At 40.1% G+C, this 23,153-nt stretch overlaps 1 protein-coding gene across 4 annotated transcripts in view; it reads right to left on the bottom strand.

Moving 5' to 3' along the window:
* Positions 1–23,153, bottom strand: part of TTLL7 (tubulin tyrosine ligase like 7) — a 262,594-nt gene that overhangs the window by 21,725 nt on the left and 217,716 nt on the right. For all 4 annotated transcript variants that reach the window (XM_033916629.1, XM_033916626.1, XM_033916627.1 and 1 more), the window contains one exon: positions 11,834–11,994. In XM_033916629.1, coding sequence (XP_033772520.1) covers positions 11,834–11,994 — 161 coding nt within the window. The remainder of the gene's footprint in view (positions 1–11,833; positions 11,995–23,153) is intronic.

The raw sequence follows: 23,153 nt of genomic DNA, 5'->3' as shown, positions 1-23,153 counted from the left end.
GGTCATGGGCGGATTGGGAACATTCCTTGAATTTAGGCATGTAGTTATAGAATAAGGTGAATCCATGCCCAGTTGTGGTAAATGAGTCTATAAGCTGTGCTTAACTTAAAGTGTTGTTTATAGAATAGCACCGAGCGCTATTTTTTTCAGCGCCATTTATAGAATTCAGCTCATAAACTGCACATTACTGCATTTCTGCATTACTGCATTTTTCCAATCTTTTTCTTATATGAGGCTTATGATGGGAGGAGAGTGAGTATAAAAGTGTTAGCAAGTTAGCATTTTACACTTACCAGGCTCTAACTCAGGGGTGTCAAATCCCTCCTTGAGGGCCGCAATCCAGTCGGGTCTTCAGAATTTCCCCAATGAATATGCATGAGATCTATTTGCATGCACTGCTTTCATTGGATTGCGGCCCTCGAGGAGGGACTTTGACAGCCCTGCTCTAACTCCTCTTCAACATATTCATTGGGGATCTGACTCAAGGGCTTCAAGGCAAAGTAACCTTATTCGCTGATGACGCCAAACTATGCAATATAGTAAACGGCTATAATCTACAGCACAGGTGTCAAAGTCGGTCCTCGAGGGCTGGAATCCAGTCGGGTTTTCAGGATTTCCCCAATGAATATGCATGAGATCTATGTGCATGCACTGCTTTCAATGCATATTCATTGGGGAAATCCTGAAAACCCGACTGGATTACGGCCCTCGAGGAGGGACTTTGACATCCCTGATCTACAGGATGCTATGGAACAAGACCTGCGTACTTTAGAAAATTGGTCCTTGATATGGCAGCTGGGCTTTAACGCCAAGAAATGTAAGGTCATGCATCTCGGTAACGGAAATCCTTGTAAAACTTACACCTTGAATGGAGAAACTTTAACCAGAACTACGGCAGAACGAGACTTGGGAGTAATCATCAGTGCTGACATGAAAGCAGCCACTCAAGTGGAGAAGGCTTCATCTAAAGCACGGCAGATGATAGGTTGTATCAAGAGAAGCTTCGTCAACAGGAAACCTGAAGTCATGATGCCATTGTATAGAGCCATGGTGAGACCTCATCTGGAGTACTGTGTGCAATTCTGGAGGCCACATTACCGTAAGGATGTGCTCAGAATTGAGTCGGTTCAGCGGATGGCCACCAGGATGGTCTCGGGGCTAAAGGGTCTCCCGTACGAGGAAAGACTGAGCAAATTGCAGCTCTACACTCTTGAAGAGCGTAGGGAGAGGGGAGACATGATTGAAACATTTAAGTACATCACAGGACGGGTCGAGGTGGAAGACGATATCTTTCTTCTCAGGGGACCCTCGACCACAAGAGGACATCCGCTCAAACTCAGGGGAGGGAAGTTTCGTGGAGACGTCAGGAAGTACTTCTTCACGGAGAGAGTGATCGAGCATTGGAACAAGCTTCCAGTGCAGGTGGTCGAGGCACGCAGCATCCCAGACTTCAAGAACAAGTGGGATCCCTACGAGGTCATGCCAAGGATAGGGTCATTAGGACTTGAATGAGCGGGTCAGTAGAGTGACAGTATAATTACAATGAGCGGGTCAGTAGAGTGACAGTATAATTACAATTATACTTAAGAGGTCAGAAGACCTAAGAGGGTGGGTAAATAGTGTGGGCAGACTTGATGGGCTATGTGGCCCTTATCTGCCGTCATTTTTCTATGTTTCTATGTTTCTATGTTAATGCTGAGTTAGTATAGGACCATTTTGCACTTCCTAAATAGGACGTGGTATGTGATCCTGCACTAATTTTTAGCGAGTACCATATACTAATGGGAACATTAGCGTATGATCTGTAAAAAAATTAGTAGGAATCTCAAATGCTGGAAAATATTTGCAGTTACTGCACAGTAAAATTCCACGTTGAGTCACAGTAACTTCAAATTTTAGTACATTTTAGTAAAAGGACCCCTTAGATTGTGAGCCTACTCGGAACAGGGAAAATTCCAAGTGTACCTGAATGTAATTTGCCTTTAAAAAAGACGTGAGCTAAATGCTTAAATAAATATATTTAACCTGCCAGTGCTTATGCTGTTTTATGTTTTCCTCATTGGTATCCTTTTTCCATTTTTTAAAACTATGTTCTTTTGGCTATAATAGCCTCTTTCACCTTACCTTTAATCATGTTGGCTGGCATTTGATCAGGGCTTTCTTTGAAGAAAAAATGAAAGTGGAACTGGGGACGGGGCCTAGGCTGGAGGTAAACTTTCTCCTACACACACAATATTTTATTTGTGGATAAAAAGGAAGCTGGTATGTACATATACTTGGAAAATCATCTATTTAACTTGAAAAAATTGTATTAAAGAATATCACCCACAGTAGTATACATTTGCAACATTATCAGCAAAATATTGGACTAATCAGTGTTTTTCTCAACATTTATACATTTGATACTACACTGTACTCTCTAAAAATCTTTGGCACCTGGGTGGCATGAAGAAGCAGCTGAGCGGAAGTGAAGGAATGTTTAAATTTCCAAAGACCTTCGGTCTGATGAGTTAAATGTAAACATGCTCTGAATCCACAAAAATCCCACCTCTCCCCAACAACAGACAGGGCATTTACATAGTAACATAGTAGATGACGGCAGATAAAGACTCGAATGGTCCATCTAGTCTGCCAACCTGATTCAATCTAAAAATTCATTGCTGTTTTTGTGGGGGGTTTTCCTTCGCTATTTCTGGGCAAGAATCCAAAGCTCTGCCCGGTACTGTTTTTAGGTTCCAACTACTGAAGTCTCCATGGAAGTCACCATACACAATATTCTAATTCTCATGTCATCTGAGCAACAGCAACATAAATCTCTCTGCTACAATTCCTGAAAACATTTCCAAATCAACATACATGTAGCAAAGTTGTCATATAACAGTAACAATAATTTGTAAGATTCAAACAACAAGAACCCTATCTATGAATAGGCAACACAACAAATATTACACTGGGCCTTAGAACATCAATACACCTACTACTGGTTAAACAGAACAAGCGGGATTTCTAAAGATCTCTAAACAAACTACATGCCAACAGTATACCACAACTCAGTCACAGGCAAAACACAGCCACATAGGAGCCAAATTTGTGGATCCAGTAGGAGCTGAGCATCTCTTTTTTTTATGTTCAATCATCTTTATTGCCATTTATATTTTATAACGAACAACCAGCAATTGACCAGTGAACAAGCAAATAAAGGACAAATATTGGTACATAGTGTCATCTCTAATATCGAGCAAGTTCCTCTATTGCAGGGATCTCAAAGTCCCTCCTTGAGGGCTGCAATCCAGTCGGGTTTTCAGGATTTCCCCCAATGAATATGCATTGAAAGCAGTGCATGCACATAGATCTCATGCATATTCATTGGGGAAATCCTGAAAACCCAACTGGATTGCGGCCCTCAAGGAGGGACTTTGAGACCCCTGCTCTATTGTGACCAGGGAGGGGTTGGTTGTATTGTGTCTGCCACCCCCAATCATTTTGAAATGTGGGCATCTATGAACAGATAGACCCGCACCAAATACAGATCACAAATTAGAAATAGAAAAATGAAAACAAAAATTGAACTAGTAAGCCCAAGAAGTCAAAACTCAGTACTCAACTCTGTAAAAATAAAAACAAATTCATTTACTCTTGTACTGAACACAGTACAAAGAAATATGCAATGCACATTTCCCAAAATATTCCAGTTCATAAATTCAGAATAGAAACACCTTTTTTTCCCTACCTTTGTTGTCTGGGCATTTTATTTTTCAATCATACTGGTCCCAGTGAGTTTCTCTCTTCTGCTTTCCTGTCTGTCTTCTGCCAACTTTCTCCAGTGGCGGCTATTTGTCCTTTCTCCTTGCTTCTCCTGTCTTCTTCTATTCCTGCATATCTGTCTCTGACATATATATCTTTCTCTTTTAGTTCTTTTTTGCCTTTCTGTTCACTCAAATTTCACCATCTTTCTCACCCTCCAGCTCTCCAACTTCTTTATACTTTTCACATACCTATCAGCTTTCCATCTCCTCTCAGGAAAAGATTCTCAAAACTTTGTGGTAAAAACCGATGGAACATTGTCGTAGCCGTTATTGTAGCGATTTCAAAAAGGCAAGTCATTCTCAAAAAAACACGCATTCAAATGAGATTGGCAGAGAGTAGCGAAGGTTCGCTAAATTTACTTGAGTCGCTGGTGATAGCAATTGGCACATGCGCAGAATACACCACAAAAGAGGCATAAATGCATGCATGTGCCAGGAAAAGCAACGGAGTATGCACACATATCATGTGCATGCCTTACTGGAGCATAATAGGCATGCCAGCACTATTGGATGATGGGGAAGGGAAAGGAGATGCAAACGTCGGCTTTCAACTACTATAATTCATGTAAATCTTGTCATTTGTTTTTAATGTCAAATTTTGTCATACGCCACAGCCAGAAATATGACATGTCTATAATACACGTGCTCAAGAAGCATGCTTTTGCTCCCAATCCCCCCCCCCAAAAAAAAAAAATAAAACCAACTACTATATTTTATGGGGCATATACAACTACTATAATATGTATCTTGTGTTTTTTCATAGTCCTGGCACAGTACCAGCACCTCCGGACCAGTCGCTGATTTTTGCTCGCTAAAAGCCGACACTGCGCTTGGAGAATCACTCGGCGATGATGAAGAATTGAACAGAGTGCTCATTTAAATATTGATGAGCCCATTTGCATGGCAGAATCAGAGACTGCTAGGAAGCTCGGAAAAGACCAAGGTAAGCCATTTTTATAATCCGCCGCTAAAATACATACACGCTAAACCGGATGGAACCAATTTAGCTACCACATTAAAGGTAACATTAAGTTTTGAGAATGTTCCCCTCAGTCTCTAGCTCTCCCATTTTCGATCTCACTCCTTCCCTTTTGTCATCCCCCATTACCACATTTTATCTCTGCCCCAACTCTCCTGCTCGCCCTGCCCTGATCTCTCTGCCCCGACTCTTTTATGCTGGCCGCCCCACTCTCTGCTCATTGGTGGTCATACTGCTCTCTGCCCTGATTCTCCTGTTTGCTGCCCCGCTCTCTCTGCCCCGACTCTCTGCTGATTTCAGTAAAGCATCTCCTGCTCTCTGCCGCGATTCTTCTGCTCTCTGCCGCGATTCTCCTGCCCCGATTCTCCTGCTTGCCACCCCAACTCTTGCTGGCCACCCTGCTCTCTGCCCCGACATTCCTGCTTGCCGGCCCATTCACTGCCCCAACTCTCCCGCTTGCCACCCTACCCTGCAGTGCGAGCCTGTGGTTTTAACCAGCTTTAAACCCCTGGGTTAAAACCACGGGCTCACAAGTAAAAAAGTAAAGAAAAAAAGCACGGACAGCAAATGCATGCACAGACCACCTACAGGCAAAGTAGATGGCCTGCGCATGTGTCAGGATCACTCTCCAGCGATCCATGTCGTTGGTGAGGGGTGTGCATCTGATCACCCCCATTTGCATAAGTCAGTCAGCCTGCCTTAGTTCATCCATGGATCAGGTAGGATCGGTGAGCTTAGTGAATCTAGCCCTTAGTCCCTGAATAAACTCTTCACCCTCACCCTCCACCCTCATTCTCCACCTCTACTCTTGTAGCCAAATAGCTTCCTTTTTTTTTCTGGCCAACAATATAGCTTCTCCCTTTCCTTCCCCTCATAGTCTGCATCTCCCCCTCTCTTTCTCCATTCTATCTCCTACTCCTTCTCTCCCTCTCTCCCAATCTTCCACTCTCCCCCAATAATCATCATCTCCCCATTTTTTCACACTCCAAATCTAGAATAGAACTGTCTCTTCTCTCTCCTTGAGCTCTTAGATAAACTTGTGCAGGTAAAATTGCTAACAGAGGGGGGAGGGAAGGTTTTAGGGCAGTTATTTGAACAATGCATCTACTTTTGTATTTTCAAAATTATACATCATTTGGATTGGAATAATACCCAGAGAAAAAGCAGGCTTAAGAGTCTGTGAGAGCCTTTCCTCTAGGCAGTTTTTAAATACATGTACATGCCTTTATCTTGAAAAGAAAAGAGATGAAAAATCAATGGGTAAAATGTACGCAGACTTTGCAGCTATATGGACAATATGAAAATGGGCCATATTATCACCAATACTCTTGTCCATATTTTAAAACTGACCACTAGTAAGTTGCATACTCATCTGAATGGAAGCCCTATACAAGCTGAACTCTTAATATAACAGTACAGTGGACAAATAGTTCAGTAGTTTCAATGGACAATTAAAATCACATTAGTAATTCATAGAATTCAATGGATTTCCATGAGTAATTCTTGAAGCTCCTTCATCATGTATGTATGCAAGAGTATTCAAAAGAAAACTGATAATTTGAGGCATCAACAAACAATAATTATTTAAATCAAGCATGAAAGGATTCTGGTAGAACTGAGGGAATAAGACTTGTTGCTATTGTGTTTCCTGTCACCTTCAATATTATACATATGAAGAAAGCAAATTCATTATCTGTTCGGGCAAGATCATATTTCTTTCACTGAACTTGTCATTACTGGTAAAATGAAAACTGAAAGAAATGCCTACATTGCTTGCATCCACGATTTTCTATCGAACATGATTCTATGATAGTTTTTTTTTCTTCAAAGAAAATAAATTATAGACCAATAGAATTTTGCAGATTCCTAGGCCTTTTTCCAAATGCCCAATGAAAATTCTTACTGTTTTAGATGCAACTAACTTGAAGCTACATACTATACTGTATAATATTGAAAAAATCTACAGCTTTCCAGCATCATTCTCAAAAAAGCATGTGTTATATATAGCTTTTGTTCCCATAATATTGGCTGGTTCATATATCTGTTGTTTTTCTGTTGCAGATCTTAAATGTCTTCGTGTCATGTCATAGACACACAGATGTTTTCCCAGCCAGGTTAAATTCAAAAGTTACCTCATACTCTGTGAAGATCTGCATTTGTTAGCTGTCAGTTCAACAGTTTTCTCAAGTTTACATGATCCTTCTAGTTTATGATGCTGATAAAAACCCATAAAAAAAGCCAGTGCTGATACAGATTAAGAATTACTGTTGGCATCATTTATTAGAATTTTGACCTATAAATTGAATTAAAATATGTATTTCTAGCTTTAATCAAGAAACTATTCAGGGATGGATTCAAACTCCCAGAGTCTAGGCTTACCTTTCACACAAGGGAGAAATCCATGCCAAAGAAAGAGCAGCTCAGAAATATCTATTTATTTATTTAAAAATTTATATACCGTATATTAACTAAACGGTTTACAAAGAATACAATCATAACAAGTTAAACACCACATACAGACATGATTGCAAACAGCTCTCATAAAAAAGAAAAAGGGGGGGGGGGAACTAACACAGTAATGCTCTAACAAACAAATGAGTTTTTAACATTTTTTAAAAAATTCATCCTCCCAGCACAGTACCGCAAAATTCCAGGCAACGCTTTCCAAAGCTTGCCACAGATAGCATCGCTGCACCAATCCTAGCATGAGAAATTTACATCTTGCCCTCTAAACTCAGTTGCATACTATTTTCTGATCTCAAATACCTTCTAGGCCGATAAATTTCAAAAACTCCCTGTAAGACAACCGAGAAAACATGATACAAAATCTGATGTATAGTTGAAAGAATCTTAAAGTAAACTCTTTGCTGCATGGGTAACCAATGCAATTGCTTCAGCATTGGGGTTGCGAGTCATTCTTGGGTCTCCAGTAATCAATCTTGCCGCAAAGTTAATCAACATCTGCAGTGCCCTCATTTGCAACTCCCAAATATAGTACATTGCAATAATCCACCCTATGCAGGATAAGTGCTTGCACTACACTACGGAATTCCAATGCTAGTAACATTGGTTTTAATCTGTATAACATTTGCAATTGCATATATCCTACCCAAATTGTTTTCAACATTTGTTTTTCCATAGTTAAACTATCCAAGCAAACTCCTAATACAGTCATCTCCTTTTTTACTACCAATTACTTCCCCATCACAACAACACTTTCTATTTCTAAATTGTCCCTTAGACTTTTCACCACCATCACCTCAGTTTTGTTAACATTTAATTTCAAATCATGTTCATCCATCTACCTCACGATCCTTTTCTTATATCCTTGCAGACATAGCTCAGCACTTTAGGTCCCCTACCGGGAAAAAGAATAAAATATCTTCGGCATATAGCCGATATTGCACTCCCATCTCCTGAAACATCGCCCCCAAAGCCGACATATAAATGTTGACATTAATAGCAGAAAGAGCAGAACCCAGAGGTACTCCCCTTTAACTTCAACAATCCGAGAAACTTTTTGCCCACTCCTAACTCGCACTGATCTATCTTTTAAATAAGATGTGAACCAATGAAGAACCCCCTCCGCTAATCCTAGCTGTTTCAATTTCAGCAACAAAGTATCCAAATTTACTGTGTCAAATGCACCTGATACATCGAGCGATACCAAAAGATATTTCTTCCGTTTATCACTTACCACCTTAAAATCCCGACAACTCTTTGGTAATTCTTATTACCCAACATTTATCACCTTAAGATAACGACAACTCTTTGGTAATTCTTATGTAACTCTTATGACTTCTCTTAAGCTATTCCTGTAAGTTTCTATGTAAACTTTTTATGTAATCTCTGAAAACTTTTATGTAATCCGCCTTGAACCGCAAGGTATTGGCGGAATAGAAATCACTAATGAAATGTAATGTAATCAATCCCTTCTCTTAAAACCTCCATCACTGACAGCAATAACAATTCTACCCTATGCACATGACGAAATCCAAATTGAAATGTCGAGGCAATTATTTTGTGTAATGTAACCATTCAATTGTTTTAATACTACTTTCTGAATCACCTTTCCCATAAAAAGGAACAACCGAGATAGGTCGAAAGTTTTTCAAATCCTCTGTATCCAGTCCTAGTACTTATTTTTTCTGTGGGTAGAAGAGGCATGCTGGAAGCAGGAATCTGAATCAATTCCTTAAAGATATATGAATTCAACAAACAAAAATTCAGCAAATAAATTATTGTATTCTGTCTAATAATAGCCCATCTCCATGGCCCAACCCTCTATCAGCATAGAAAAATCCTATAAATTTCTTCTTAAAATCCAAATTTAGAGTCCTCCAATAATAACTCTCTCCTCCCTCCCCCCAAGAAGACCAGATCTCTCTTAAGAACATAAGAAGTTGCCTCCGCTGGGTCAGACCAGGGGTCCATCGCGCCCAGCAGTCCGCTCACGTGGCAGCCCATCAGGTCCATGACCTGTAAGTGATCCTTTGTCTAAAACCTTTCAATACCGTTTCATCATCCTATCTCTGTCTCTATCTATATCCCTCAATCCTATACCCTTCAGGAACTTGTCCAATCCCTCTTTGAATCCTCTTAATGTATTCTGTCCTATTACATCCTCCGGAAGCGCATTCCAGGTGTCCACCACCCTCTGAGTGAAGAAGAACTTCCTAGCATTGGTTCTAAACCTGTCCCCTTTCAATTTTTCCGAGTGCCCCCTTGTTCTTGTAGTTCCCAATAGGCTGAAGAATCTGTCCCTTTCCACCTTCTCTATGCCCTTCATGATCTTGTAAGTCTCTATCATGTCTCCTCTGAGTCTCCGCTTCTCTAGGGTGAAGAGCCCCAGCCTTTCCAGTCTGTCTGCGTATGAAAGGTTTTCCTTACCTTTTATCATTTTTGTCGCTCTTCTCTGAACCCTCTCAAGCATTTCCATGTCCTTCTTTAGATACGGCGACCAATATTGGACACAGTATTCCAGATGCGGGCGCACCATTGTGTGATACAGCGGCATGATGACTTCCTTCGTTCTGGTAGTAATACCCTTCTTAATAATACCCAACATTCTGTTTGCTCTCTTTGAGGCTGCTGCGCATTGTGCTGTTGATTTCATTGTTGTGTCCACCAGCACACCCAAGTCTTTTTCACGGTTACTTCCCTCTAGTACTAATCCCCCCATTTGATAGCTGAACATCGGATTCTTCTTTCCTATATGCATGACCTTGCATTTCCCCACATTGAAGTTCATCTGCCATTTATTCGCCCACTCTTCCAGTTTGTTCAGGTCCCTTTGTAGGTCCTCACATTCTTCCACAGTTCTAACCCTGCTACAGAGTTTAGTGTCATCCGCAAATTTTATAACTTCACACTTCATCCCCGTTTCCAGGTCATTTATAAATATGTTGAACAGCAGCGGTCTGAGTACTGACCCCTGCGGAACTCCGCTCGTGACCCTCCTCCAGTCCGAGTAATGGCCCTTCACTCCAACCCTTTGCTTTCTGCCTGCCAACCAGTGCTTAACCCATCTGTGAACGTCCCCTTCCACCCCATGGTTCCACAGCTTCTTAAGTAACCGCTCATGGGGCACCTTGTCAAAGGCTTTTTGGAAGTCGAGATAAATGATGTCTACGGGTTCCCCTTGGTCCATCTGGCTGCTTACCCCCTCAAAGAAGTGCAGCAAATCAAAGAAGTGCAGCAAGTTTATTTGGCACAATCTTCCTTTGCAGAAGCCATGTTGGCTCGCTTTCATTAGCCCATTTTTGTCAATGTGCTCATAGATGCTGTCCTTTATCAGTGCTTCTACCATCTTGCCCGGAACCGATGTCAGACTTACTGGCCTGTAGTTTCCCGGGTCTCCTCTCGATCCCTTTTTAAAGATAGGTGTAACATTTGCTATCCTCCAGTCCTCGAGCATTTATCAGTAATCAAGGATTTGAGCATGTGCAAGTGCTTGAGGCCTGTACCAGCCAAGCACCATAACCACGAGCAGAGATAAGAAGAAAGATCTGATGATCTCGGGCAGGAGAGAGGGGAGGAGAGCACTGCTGGCCACCTTAGGAGAGCAGGATGGAGGAGAGAAATTTTGCTTCCATTAATAGCCCACCCTAGACTTCAGAAAATCCATTATTTCTAATAATAACCCTAGCAATTATTAGAGAGAATGCGGTAATTATGACGCTCCAAATATAAATGTTCAAGCATTAGCAGAGCTGATAGGTGACTAAGGGCTCCTTTTACTAAGCTGCAATAGCGTTTTAGCGCAAGCAGGATTTTAGCGCGCGCTAAACCCGTGTTACGTGGCTAAAACTAACGCCAGCTCAATACTGGCATTAAGGTCTAGCGTGCACGGCAATTCAGCACACACTAAAACCGCTATCACAGCTTAGTAAAAGGAGCCCTAAGTCCTTCGGTCAATACTGAGCCCAGATATTCCACCCTGTTAAGTTCAATCTATTTGTACCATCTTTTAATCTTTGTAAACTGCATAGAACTTCACGGTCCTGCGGTATATAAACTGTTATTATTATTATTATTATTATTATTATTATATTCAATACCAGATTGATTCTGACAACCGGCATTGAATATTTTGTTTAACTTTTGTCTGCGGCAACTTAGCCAGTTAAACCAATATTCAGCACTAACTGGCTAAGTGCTTAGCAGTCAAAGATAGGCCTGTTATTTAGGGGGCCTATTTTGACCAATTAAGTTAGCTGGTTAGTGCTGAATATTCGCACTTAAATGGCTAAGTTGCTTGGCATGGCCGGTTAGTAGCTAGCCACTAAAACACTAATAGCCAGATATCTTGCACCAAATATTAGCACTTATTCATTCATTTATTTAGCCCATCCTCTCAAAGGAGCCCAGAACGGGTTACAAGAGTCCATTCACAGTATAAGTAGGACAAACTTTGGTGGGAAAAACAAACTTGGTGTACATAGAGGAATAAATTTCAGCTTAGCCAGCTAAACACTCTTTATCCAGCCAGGAGTCATTTCTAGCTGGTTAAATAGTTCTTCTATAGGAATAAATAATTTGGGCTTACCCTGTATTGCAAAAACAGTTCCAAAGGCCTTGTCCATGGCTCCAAAGTAAGCGGTTAAATACACGGTTAAAACTACGATATAAATGTAAACATTCAACATCAGAAATCTTCCAGATTCGCTGAAGAACAGAACGAACGCTTGTTTTCACTATATCCAAAACCTAGAAAAAAAATGTGTATTTCAATCAGATCAAAGCACTTTACAACATATATATGCTGAGCAAAACATCAGACTAAACATCTGACCCCTTTCCATGATTTACACAACAATGACAATAAGATTAACACCGTATCAGGTCCATCCTTTAATAGGGTGTAGCACTTCATTTCTATATATTCATCTAAGCCAGTGGTCTCAAACTTGCGGCCCGGGGGCCACATGTGGCCCGCCAGGTACTATTTTGAGGATCTCGGTATGTTTATCATAATCACAAAAGTAAAATAAAACAGTTTCTTGATCAAATGTCTCTTTAGCTATAAATGACAATATTATTATTAAGACTTAACCAAAAGGAAAGATTTATAAACTATAAAGAGTTTTACCTCATGCAAAATTGTCATTTCTTTAATAAGACTTTTAACTAATTTTTCTGAGGCCTTCCAAGTACCTACAAATCCAAAATGTGGCCCTGGAAAGGGTTTGAGTTTGAGACCACTGATCTAAGCTGACTGGCATTTTAAATCAAAAGTATTTCATAATAAAAATAAAGGTAAAATTGTTTGAGGAATAACAACATTGATGTTTTAATATTTTCACTCTAGGCTACATTCCCAGCTTTAGAAGCACTGATCTAAAATGCAAAAAACAGAGAGGAGAAATAGTTTATGCAGTGACAAAACAATATGGAGAGGTGAGTTTAAATTCTGAAACCAACTAAATTTGCATTTAGAATTCCTATACTAAAAGATCTGATAGCTCAAAGGGTTTTATTTTCATTTAATTTGGGAGGTGATTAGGTACTAACATGCGTTATTGGAATAATGCATGATTGCTGCCCTTTAACACTTGTTAAATGGCAAAACCGTGCATTATTTTACTGTAACACATTAGTTTAAGGCAGTGGTTCCCAACCCTCTCCTGAGGACCACCAGGCCAGTCGGGTTTTCAAGATAGCCCTAATGAATATGCATGAGAGAGATCTGCAAATAATGGAGGTGCCAGGCATGCAGATCTGCTCCATGCATATTCATTAGGTCGGACCATCTCTAATGCAACTTTGAACTATGCTGGATTAAAAGACAACTTAAAACAAAACCAAAGAACAACTTCAAAGAGAAAACTATTTGCACAAGGGGACAGCTGAACCCGGTAGAATTTTGGATGCACTATAGCTTAATCTCCAACCCAGCTTTTGACCCTAACTTCATTTTAGGATGGAAAAACTTTAGTGATCAGGTCTTAAATGACATAACCATGCTGAAAAAAACGTAAAAAAAAGACAACGTTTATCAGACAACTGGTACGATACCGACTTAATGGTCTTAAAGCGAGAATTATGCAAATTGGAAAAAATATGGTGCAAAACAGGGAAAGATGAGGATAGACTTACTTGGCAACTAAAGGTTAAAGAATACAAAATAATGATCAAAGAAAAGCGTAGTAAACATTACTCCCAAAAAATTAATTCTCCCACTTTAAATAGTCATGAACTCTTCAAAATAATCAATTCTTTGATATTGAATTCCAAAAGCGCTCCAATACAGACTCTCCACCCCCTGCGGTGATCTTAGCTGATTTTTCGCTACAAAAATCCACAAATTGAGATCGTCTCTTGTAGGTTCAAGCATAGATTTACCTATCATGTTTCCTGCCTTAGACAAAGAAAGTAGAGCTGTTGATATGATCAGGAATCACTTTGAAAACCCAGACTGGAGCCACTTCCTCAAGCTTTACTCAAAATATGTAAAATCCAATTGCCTATTGGACAACTGCCCACCAACTAATATGAAAACAGCTCCTATCTCCTTCAAGGCTGAACTTTTTAACTGGATTTCATCATGTATGCGTACCGGTAAATTCCTGGAGGAACTTGGTCATATCCTCGTGACTCCTATTATCAAAAACCCAAAGGAGTCCGTTTCCTTGACGGCCAACTACAGACTCATTGCCACTATACTATTCTTTCTTAAACTAATGGAAGGTCTGGTTAACATCGACCTCACAGAATATTTAGAGAAGTTTAAAATTCTACTCGATTCTCAATCTGGCTTCCGAACAAATTACAGCACTGAAACAGTTTTGGCCTCCATGACTGACCATCTTTTCCATTTGTTTTTTCGGGAAAAAAGTGCACTGGTACTGACTGCAATTTGACCTGAGCAGTGCCTTCGACTTTGTTGATCATGACCTCCTGCTTAGATGCCTTGATTCCATCGGCATTTCTGGACAGGTACTAAATTGATTCACGGGTTTCCTAAAAAAACATACATACCAGGTCTACAGCGAAGGAACCTACTCTCAAGCTTGGTCCAATCCCTGTGGAGTGCCACAGGGCTCCCCACTCTCCCCCTCACTTTTCAATATCTACATGGCATCACTGGGAAATATGCTATCCAATTTAAAACTGAAATCGTACATATACGCCGATGATATAATTATTATTATTTCCATAACCTCATTGACTCAAGAGACAGAACAATTCATCTCATCCGTCCTTACCAAGGTAGAACATTGGACTATGCACTTCAAACTAAAACTGAATCCTGAAAAAACCAAGATCTTCTTGGCAAGTTCCAATAACAAGATTGTGAACACCTCCTTGAGACTAAATGGATCAGATTACCCAATTAATCCCACAACCAAAATCCTTGGTGTTACCCTGGACCAAAGCCTGATGTTTGAAGATCACACTAATGCTCAAGTCAAAAAATGTTTTCTCACTCTATGGAAACTTCACACCATTAAACAATACTTCGATTTATTTTCCTTTCAACTGCTGGTTCAATCCCTGAGCTTAAGTACCTTAGACTACTGCAATATTATATACTTAGGATCTCTCAAGAAAACCATCAAATGACTGAGAGTCATCCAAAATGCTGCAGTCCATCTCATTTATGGCCTCAAGAAATCAGATCATATAAGCCCATATTACAAAAAACTACACTGGCTGCCTGTGGAAGCAAGGGTCATTTTTAAGTTTGCTTGCCTTTGCTTCAAAACCATGACAGGTTTATCCCCATCCTATCTGTCTCACCAGTTCAAATTCCCAGGCACAACTAATACACACAGTACCTACATGTTCGCTTTTCCATCCCTAAAGGGCTGCACCTACAAGAGATATCTACATAGAACACTATCATTCCAAGCAGGCAAATGGAGCAAATGTTTAACCAACTTCATCTCAAATGTACTTTCATACCAAACATTTAGAAAGTCAATAAAAACTTATTCTTTGACAAATTTCTCTGACCCCACTTCAACCTGATGTACTTCCAAAACATTACCAGATAAACCTGACTAAACTTAGCAAGCCAATGTAATTTCAAAAGTTCTCTGTAAAGTCGCTGTCTGTATACAGTCTCTTCCCTTGTAAACCGCTTAGAACTGTTTGTGGTATGACGGTATATAAAAATAAAGTTATTATTATTATTTTTTTTTTTTTTTTAACACACAGTCCTATGCTCCTGAGCACCATCTTAAAAGGACCACTGCTGTTGACAAAATTTCAAGTTTATTTTTTCAAGTTTATTTAAAATTTGATAAAAACGCTTGTAAAATTTCTAAGCGCTGTACATAATAATAAAAATAGGGGGTACGAAATAAACAAGACAGTCATTGGACAACAACTAACAGAAACAAAGGGAAAGAGGGGAAGAACTACAATGGTATAAAGAAAAGTTCACAATAAAGGAAAAAATGAAGGGATGCAGACACGACTAGAAAAATTTCTTATGAAAATAGAAGAGTTTGTAGGATTAAATGATCAATTGTTTAGATATGACATGGCTAATAGATTTAAGTTTCAAATGCATCCTTAAACAGAATAACTAAGGTCTCCTTTTACGAAGGCACGTTAGGGCCCTAACGCAAGGAATAGCGCGTGCTAGCCGCTACCGCCTCCTCTTGAGCAGGTGGTAGTTTTTCAGCTAGCGCGTGCTAATCCAGTGCGTGCGCTAAAAATGCTAGCACACCTTCGTAAAAGGAGCCCTAAAACTTTCCCCTTGTTTTACTAAGGTGTGCTATCCGTTTTAGCGCATGTTTAGCGTGTGCTAAATCTACGCATTCGCTAAAAGCGAATGCGTCCATAGACTAACATGCACGCGTTAGTGTTTAGTGTGTGGTTAGCGCATATGCTAAAATGCTTAGCGCACCTTAATAAAAGGAGCCCTTAGTTTTATAAACTGGGTTATCAGCCAATTTGGAGCTCGATTCGGTTAACATTAAGAAAAGGAAAAATCTAAAAGAGTTAGACGAGAAAAGAGCTAAAGCAGGAGAAGTAGAAGTAGTTAATTTCCAAAGTGTTCAACGAACAGAATTGTCTACAAGGAACTCCTAAATCTTTCTAGTATGGATTCCTCTTTATGAGTTAGGAGCGAGTTCCATAGCTGGGGTGCGGTCAGATGTAAGGTCCAGAATCTATCCTCCCACTTCCTCTACCCTCCTGCCATCTGACCTCTTCAAGATACTCCTATACCCTCAGACCCTTCTCCCCCAAAGACAGTGAAGGGCCAAGAGCAGAAGCTCTACCCCATCTTTATTCCCTCCCAGACCTACCATCTACATGCATTACGGGAGGTTGTAGAAGTACTTCCCAGTTGCTCGGGGTTTCAAAATGGCACCTATGGCACCTAGTGCTAGTATCACAAGTCTGTTGTCATATAGAACCTTGGGGGGGAAGGTCTAAGCTGGGGGAGGACCCCACACCCATTCCCTACTTATAATCTGCCCAATTCCCGGCCCTCTAACACAGCTTGTAGTTAACACACAGATTAGTATGCTGTGCTTGTGCAAATACAGTTAGCATGTACATATTAACTACTTAATGTACTTTAGTAAAAAGGCCCTATATATTATTACACTAGAAAATATCAACAAACACCAATTTTTTGTACCTTCATAGAACCCCTAGTACACTGGAAAATAAATGCCAAAATTGACAATTTATAAACATCTATGAACAGAAACACAAATTATTTAATTAATAGGAGGGGTACCGTGTCTATATCTAGGACAATCATTCTTGTCAAAAGTGTCTTTTTTCACAAATATGAATGACTACCAGGACCCTAGATAATTTCTTAGTCAGATTATTGCATAGTTGTAACAAGAAAAAGCAGAATTGTTGTATTCAATTGCACATAAAATACTGGATGTCATGCAGCATGCAGTAAAGCCATTTATTCATCTAGATTCAACGTGTCTTTATTCTGCACCGTTTTCACTGTTAACTCTTTGGAGCCCTTAGTGGTAATGAACCAAAGACACAGCTGCAGCATAATGATGATAGATAGAAGTGCATGAATGAGATAAAAACAAATCAGGAAAGCAAGGGAAGATACCCAAAGTTAGGTAGCACTAAAGTCCTCATGACAGATCCATGGAAAAATATGAAGGCTTTCTTAGAACTAGGGCCCTCAGGGATAATTTTATGCTGGTAAATAGAGATGGTTTCCTGCTAATGAAATACCTATGTGCAAGGTCATGAAAAAATATGCAGGCCATACAACTTGCACAGCTGTGGTGCACACTCTTTCTGCAATGGCATTGCAAGTGCTATGATCAGGAGGCAGATCCCTAAGGATTTGATTAAACAGATTGAATTACTGAAGTCCAGAAGATGTTGAGTGCTCAGTGAATGGCATCTCTTATTTTCTTATTAATGAATGGGGTATTCTAGGTCCCATGGATCAATGGTAGATTATGGATTTATATTCCAAGCTTTGTATTGTAGATAGGAAAAGGAAATCAGTACCATGAATACCTAGGATAGACCCAGAGACAAGTGAGCCAATTATGGGGAACAAGAGAATTCCCTAGGATCAGTTCATTACAAATATATGAAATGCAAGAATGTTCATTCTATTCTACATGTAATCTCTGTACATTTTGAGAGCAATTTGGGCCAAATGAGTTGATCATTATAATTGGGGCTTCTTTTGTTAGGTGTTTATAAAATGATTTAAGTGTCTTATTTTGGAGCTAATTGGGAATTCTTTGAGGGTACAGAAATTCAGTGTTTACTGATGCCTTTCAAGTATAAGTGTCCTTTCAAGGATTAAATTTTTTTTAAAATCTTTTATGAGCCCGCTTGTATTGGACTTACTTGTTTTAAACCCCGTCCTTTTGTTTATACCTTTATACCTTATTTCTTTTTAACCATTGTAGTTTTTTTCCATTCGTACCCGTTTGTCCAGTCGTGTATGTTATTTTTTTGTCTAATCGTGTATGTTAATTTTGTTAAAGTTATGTTAAATTGTATTATTTGTTTTTATCCTATTTTAAGATGTATAACCACCTTGAAATAAATGATAAGGTGGTATAACTTAAACCCAACATACTATGGCTGAGTAACTTCTCTGATGCAATCAAATACATGTATTTGTACTACTTTAGGAGTCATCAGCACAGAATAACACCCCCCCCCCCCCCCCACACACACACACACACACACACATACACAAAACAATGGGGTTCTTTTACTAAGGTGTGCTAGCCATTTTAGACAAACCACAGGTGTGACGATGGGTAAAAAAAAAATATTAGGGGAAATGGTGTTTTGGTTTTTTTTTAATTTCAGTGTTGATCCAGTACATATTTTCATTTTTTCTTGCATTGGATTTGTTTTATTTTATTGATGCCTATCAGTTGAAACCTAAAATCAGAAGCCCCAATTATAATTTTAAAAAATTTTTAAACCTATTTTCAGAGTTTTAAGTGGTACAAACTATGGTATATACAGTAGGCTTGGAAATTTAGCATATTAGCAAAGCCAGCAAGTTCTATGGTGCTTTAATGAACACAGGGACAGGAAGGAAAGAGACATTCAACAATTGCTGCAACACATCAACAGAATCTGAGTTCTATATAGAACTCAACCAAGCTCTGTGTGACAGACTAGAACAGCCAAGTTGGATGTAATAGCATCATAACGTCTGTTGCCTCCATTAGTCATAGTTACAAACTTGATCATATGGCTTTGATGAAAACATCCAGCTCTGACTGCCTTGTCAAACATTATCCTGCAGGTAAGATCCACTCCCCTATAATTCTGTTTGCCCACTGCTGCAACTTTATTTTATTATTTTGAAATAAAACTCTCATATATTGAAGAGCAGAGTGACTTCACAAAAGTGTGCGTTGCATACATTCCTGTAAACTTGTAAAAATGTTACATTTTAAGCATTTTTTAAACTTATATTTATTGAGGCTAACACACAGAATTCAGTTCTTTTTTTTGCCACTTATCACTTTAACAAGTCTTAGTACCACTTTCAAAAGTAACAAAATATCTCCAACAAATATATGTTATTTCCATAACAGTGAAAATAGCATACTAAAAATTCATAAAATTCATAAACTACAGTACAACAGTATGCAGATCCAATATATCCAACGTAGAAGATCTAATGGTATACCACCCGCTACCACCAAAGTGCTTAACAGAACTAGAAACTCTAGAATCCCCAGGGGAGTGCCCATGATAGTGCTGATAGAGGAAGTATACTGACAACCTCGAGTGATTGCAGGGTAAACTATGGCAAAGAGCAAAGAACACCTTGGATTTACCATCCAACTCCGGGGAACCTTCAACCCTAATGCAGCAAAAAAAACTCGAGCTTCATTGTGCTGGCTCCTGAACTCAATGAGTAGGTGGGATGCTCTTGGATAAGGGAATTGCAGAGTATGGTGTCTTCCACGTGACCCTTAGCCCAGAAATCTCTGAGACACCTCCTCAACCTGGAAGTGGGGCTTCAGCATCAGAGCAGGAACAGCTTCTGGATACCAGAGGTTGTCACAGTTGGCCTCCTGACTTCTGTAGTGCCACTCAACTCAAAAGGAAGGCTTCTTTTTAGCTCTTAAATCTGTTTTGTTGGCCTTAGGAGGGACATTTTCCTTCAATTTCCATGTAAATGTTTTGTAAAATTGGAATCAAAGTTATATGTTTTCCTAGACCCAGAACAATTTAAGAACTTTCTAGAAGCAAGAAACTCTCCTTGGCCTATAACAACTTCCATTTCATCTCTTAAAATCTTGCAAAATAATGTCTCTTTGAAATTGCCTTATTTTTCTTTCGTATACTACCAATATCACTTACTTTTTATTGGTATATTGCTCCTTGTTATGAATGGATTATTTTTTTATCTTCTTTATATTATGATGTTTATTTTTCTAACAGGGATCAATATTTCTGTTTATCAAGAGTTGTCTTGAGTATATTTGAAAATGTATAAATATAAAAGAAAAAAAAGAATAGAAAACTCCCCATCCCCCTCCCACCCTCAATGCCTCCCCATAGAAGTCCAAAATACTCTCTAGTAGCAGGTAGAGGTAACATTGATGCCAGAATTGAAAGGAGTTGCCATCTACAAACAAACCCATGCGATGGCAGTGAATGGTAGCCAGTTTATACATCTCCTACCAACTGTCCAGCTTGGTCACCATCAGCTTCCAATCAGTTGCACATTGTTGTTTCCATGATGAAGCTAATACTATACGAACTACAGTGAAACCCAACTGTCTTCCCCTTCATCAAGGACTTCTATAGTTTGATTAAGTAATGCCACTCCCACTGAGGGTTCCACCCATTTATCCAATATTTCAGACATTACATCAAATATTCTGACTCAAACCCCCTGAATGATACTACAGTCACACCACATATGGAAATATGACCCCTTTCTCCACATCCTCTCCAACTCCCGATTCAATACAATATCACTGGGGCAGGGGTAGGCAATTCCGGTCCTCGAGAGCCAGAGCCAGGTCAGGTTTTTAGGATATCCACAATGAATATGTATGAGATAGATTTGCATGCACTGCCTCCTTGAGATGCAAATCTATCTCATGCATATTCATTGTGGATATCCTGAAAACCTGACCTGGCTCCAGCTCTCAAAAACCGAAATTGCCTACCCCTGCACTGGGGTATAGTAACACTGCAACAAAACTTTATAACCATTCTCAACAGTTACAACTTTTGTAACCCCAAGTGTAACCCCCAGTTACAACTTTTATAACCCCAAGTAAGCGAACTCTTTGCCAAATCACCTCCCAGTCTGCCATCGCCAATAGGTGCCCAACATCCTCTTCCCAAGCCATCATATACCTCAAACTCAGCCCCCTCCTAGTATTCAAACACTTATAAATCTGAGAGATTGCCCCCTTCTGCAGCACAGGACCAAAAAAGATTTTCAAATTCAGTTTTAACCCCCCCCCTCCCAACATCCCATAAGTATTTAACTTGCAAATAGGGAAGCAGGTCCCTGGCCAAAAGCCCAAACCAGGTCCTTAGCTCCTCAAAGATCCTGACAATCCCCATCCCCTGATCACATTTCCCCACACATATTAATCCCTTTTGTTCCCACCTATGCAAAATCTCAGTGCCTCTCCTCGGCTCAAACTCAGGATTAAAGCACAGGGGAATAGATCAAGAGTATTTGCGACCCTCCAAGAGACACACCTTTGTCTGTCACCATATTCTCAAGGTAAGTCCTTGAGGGCTATACTGTCCTCCCCATCTCCTCCCTTCCCTCCAGGAAGCCATGACACTTACATCAAAGGAACTCCAAAGTCTTCCTGCTCCAAACCCACTTAGGATATAAGAGGCTGTTGGATCTGCCACTCTTAAACTGTTCTAACTGGGCAGTTTAATAATATTTTTTGAGATTAGACTGCAACCCCCCTCCTCCGATTTCCACACACACATCACTGCCCTATCCTAGGACATCGCCATCCCCCCACCCCCCAAAATAAAGCAGGAGATCATAATCTGAAGGCTACAAAGCACCCTATCCTCCACCCAAACAGAGAGTGCATGAAATAAAAACAAAAGCTTTGGGAGGATCATCATTTTTGCCATCTCAATCTGTCTTATCTATGAAAAGGACAGCCTACTTCACTTCTACAAGGACAGCTGTGGATCCTGAATCACTGGACTATAGTTAAGATCAAACAAGCCCAAACTCCCCAAGTTTACCCCCAAATAATGCAGAGAAAACTGAACTCAATGAAATGGGAATTGACCCTACAGCTCTCTAAATACCTCCGATGCTAAATTAACATTCAAAATCTCAGACTTAGTCATACAGACCTTGAATCTGGGCACCTGCCCATAAGCCTCCAGTTCTCAGTCAACTGCAGCTAAGGACTTGCTTAAATTGGTTAATGTAAAAAGAAGATCATTTGCAAACAGTTTGTGCTTCTGCCCTTTCTCTTCCATGCCAGCAATCCATGTTTGCTCCCACACTCTTTGGGCCAAGGGCTCCATCACCAATGCAAACAGGATCAGAGACAAGGAACACTTCATCCTCCTAGCCAGCCTGCCTCATCCCCCTAGTCAATTGGAATGGGGCTAAATAGCCCCCATTGATCTTAATGCATGCCATTGGGGTGGTGTAGAGTGCTTTTATCCAGCCCTATAGCTTCAGCATAAGGACCTTGAACATAAACGGCCAAGAGACCTCATCAAAGGCCTTTTCTGTGTCCACTGAGAGAAGCAACAACCCCTCTCTCGATCTTTTCACACGTTCCATCAAATTAATAACCCTGCATATACGTATTACGAGTATCTCCCACCTGTCACCCCAGCACAAACCCTAACTGATCCAGGTGCATCAGCCAAGGTGTCCAGTGTATAAGCCGATCCAGGAGAACAAGAACAAAAATCTACATACCAACAACCAGCAGGGCTATGGGCCAGTAAGATCCATACTGTGCCAAGTCTTTGCCCTCCTTCGGGATCACCATGATCACAGTGAGTGACATATGTAAAATAGCCACCCAGAATGGTAGGTGAGCGGGGTAAAACTTTTTTAAATAAAAAGGACATAGAACCTCCTCTTATCTACAGAATTAAATAGCTGCTACCGAGGCTGGCACTTATGCTCTTATTCAGAGCGACTGTTCTCAGCCACCAGCACCACTAGTTTTTGCGCTTGTGATGTCACATAAAAATAAGGTTCCCTCTAATTGTTGTCTTCAAGCCCTCCCAGACAGCCTCTACCAAAGCCTCACCTCCCACATTCAGAGAAAGATATTCTTCAATAGCCCTCCTCAAATACTGTTGCACAACTGGAACTTCCAACAAGCTATTATTTAGTTGCCAATATTTCACACCCTGATCCACCCCAACTCCCCCTATCACCACCCACATAGGGCATG

This window comes from Geotrypetes seraphini, chromosome 12 (genome assembly GCF_902459505.1).
Source record: "Geotrypetes seraphini chromosome 12, aGeoSer1.1, whole genome shotgun sequence".
NCBI lineage: Eukaryota > Metazoa > Chordata > Amphibia > Gymnophiona > Dermophiidae > Geotrypetes > Geotrypetes seraphini.
The sequence above is the reverse complement of the archived record's forward strand: the minus strand, read 5'-3'. Positions and strand labels throughout refer to the sequence as shown.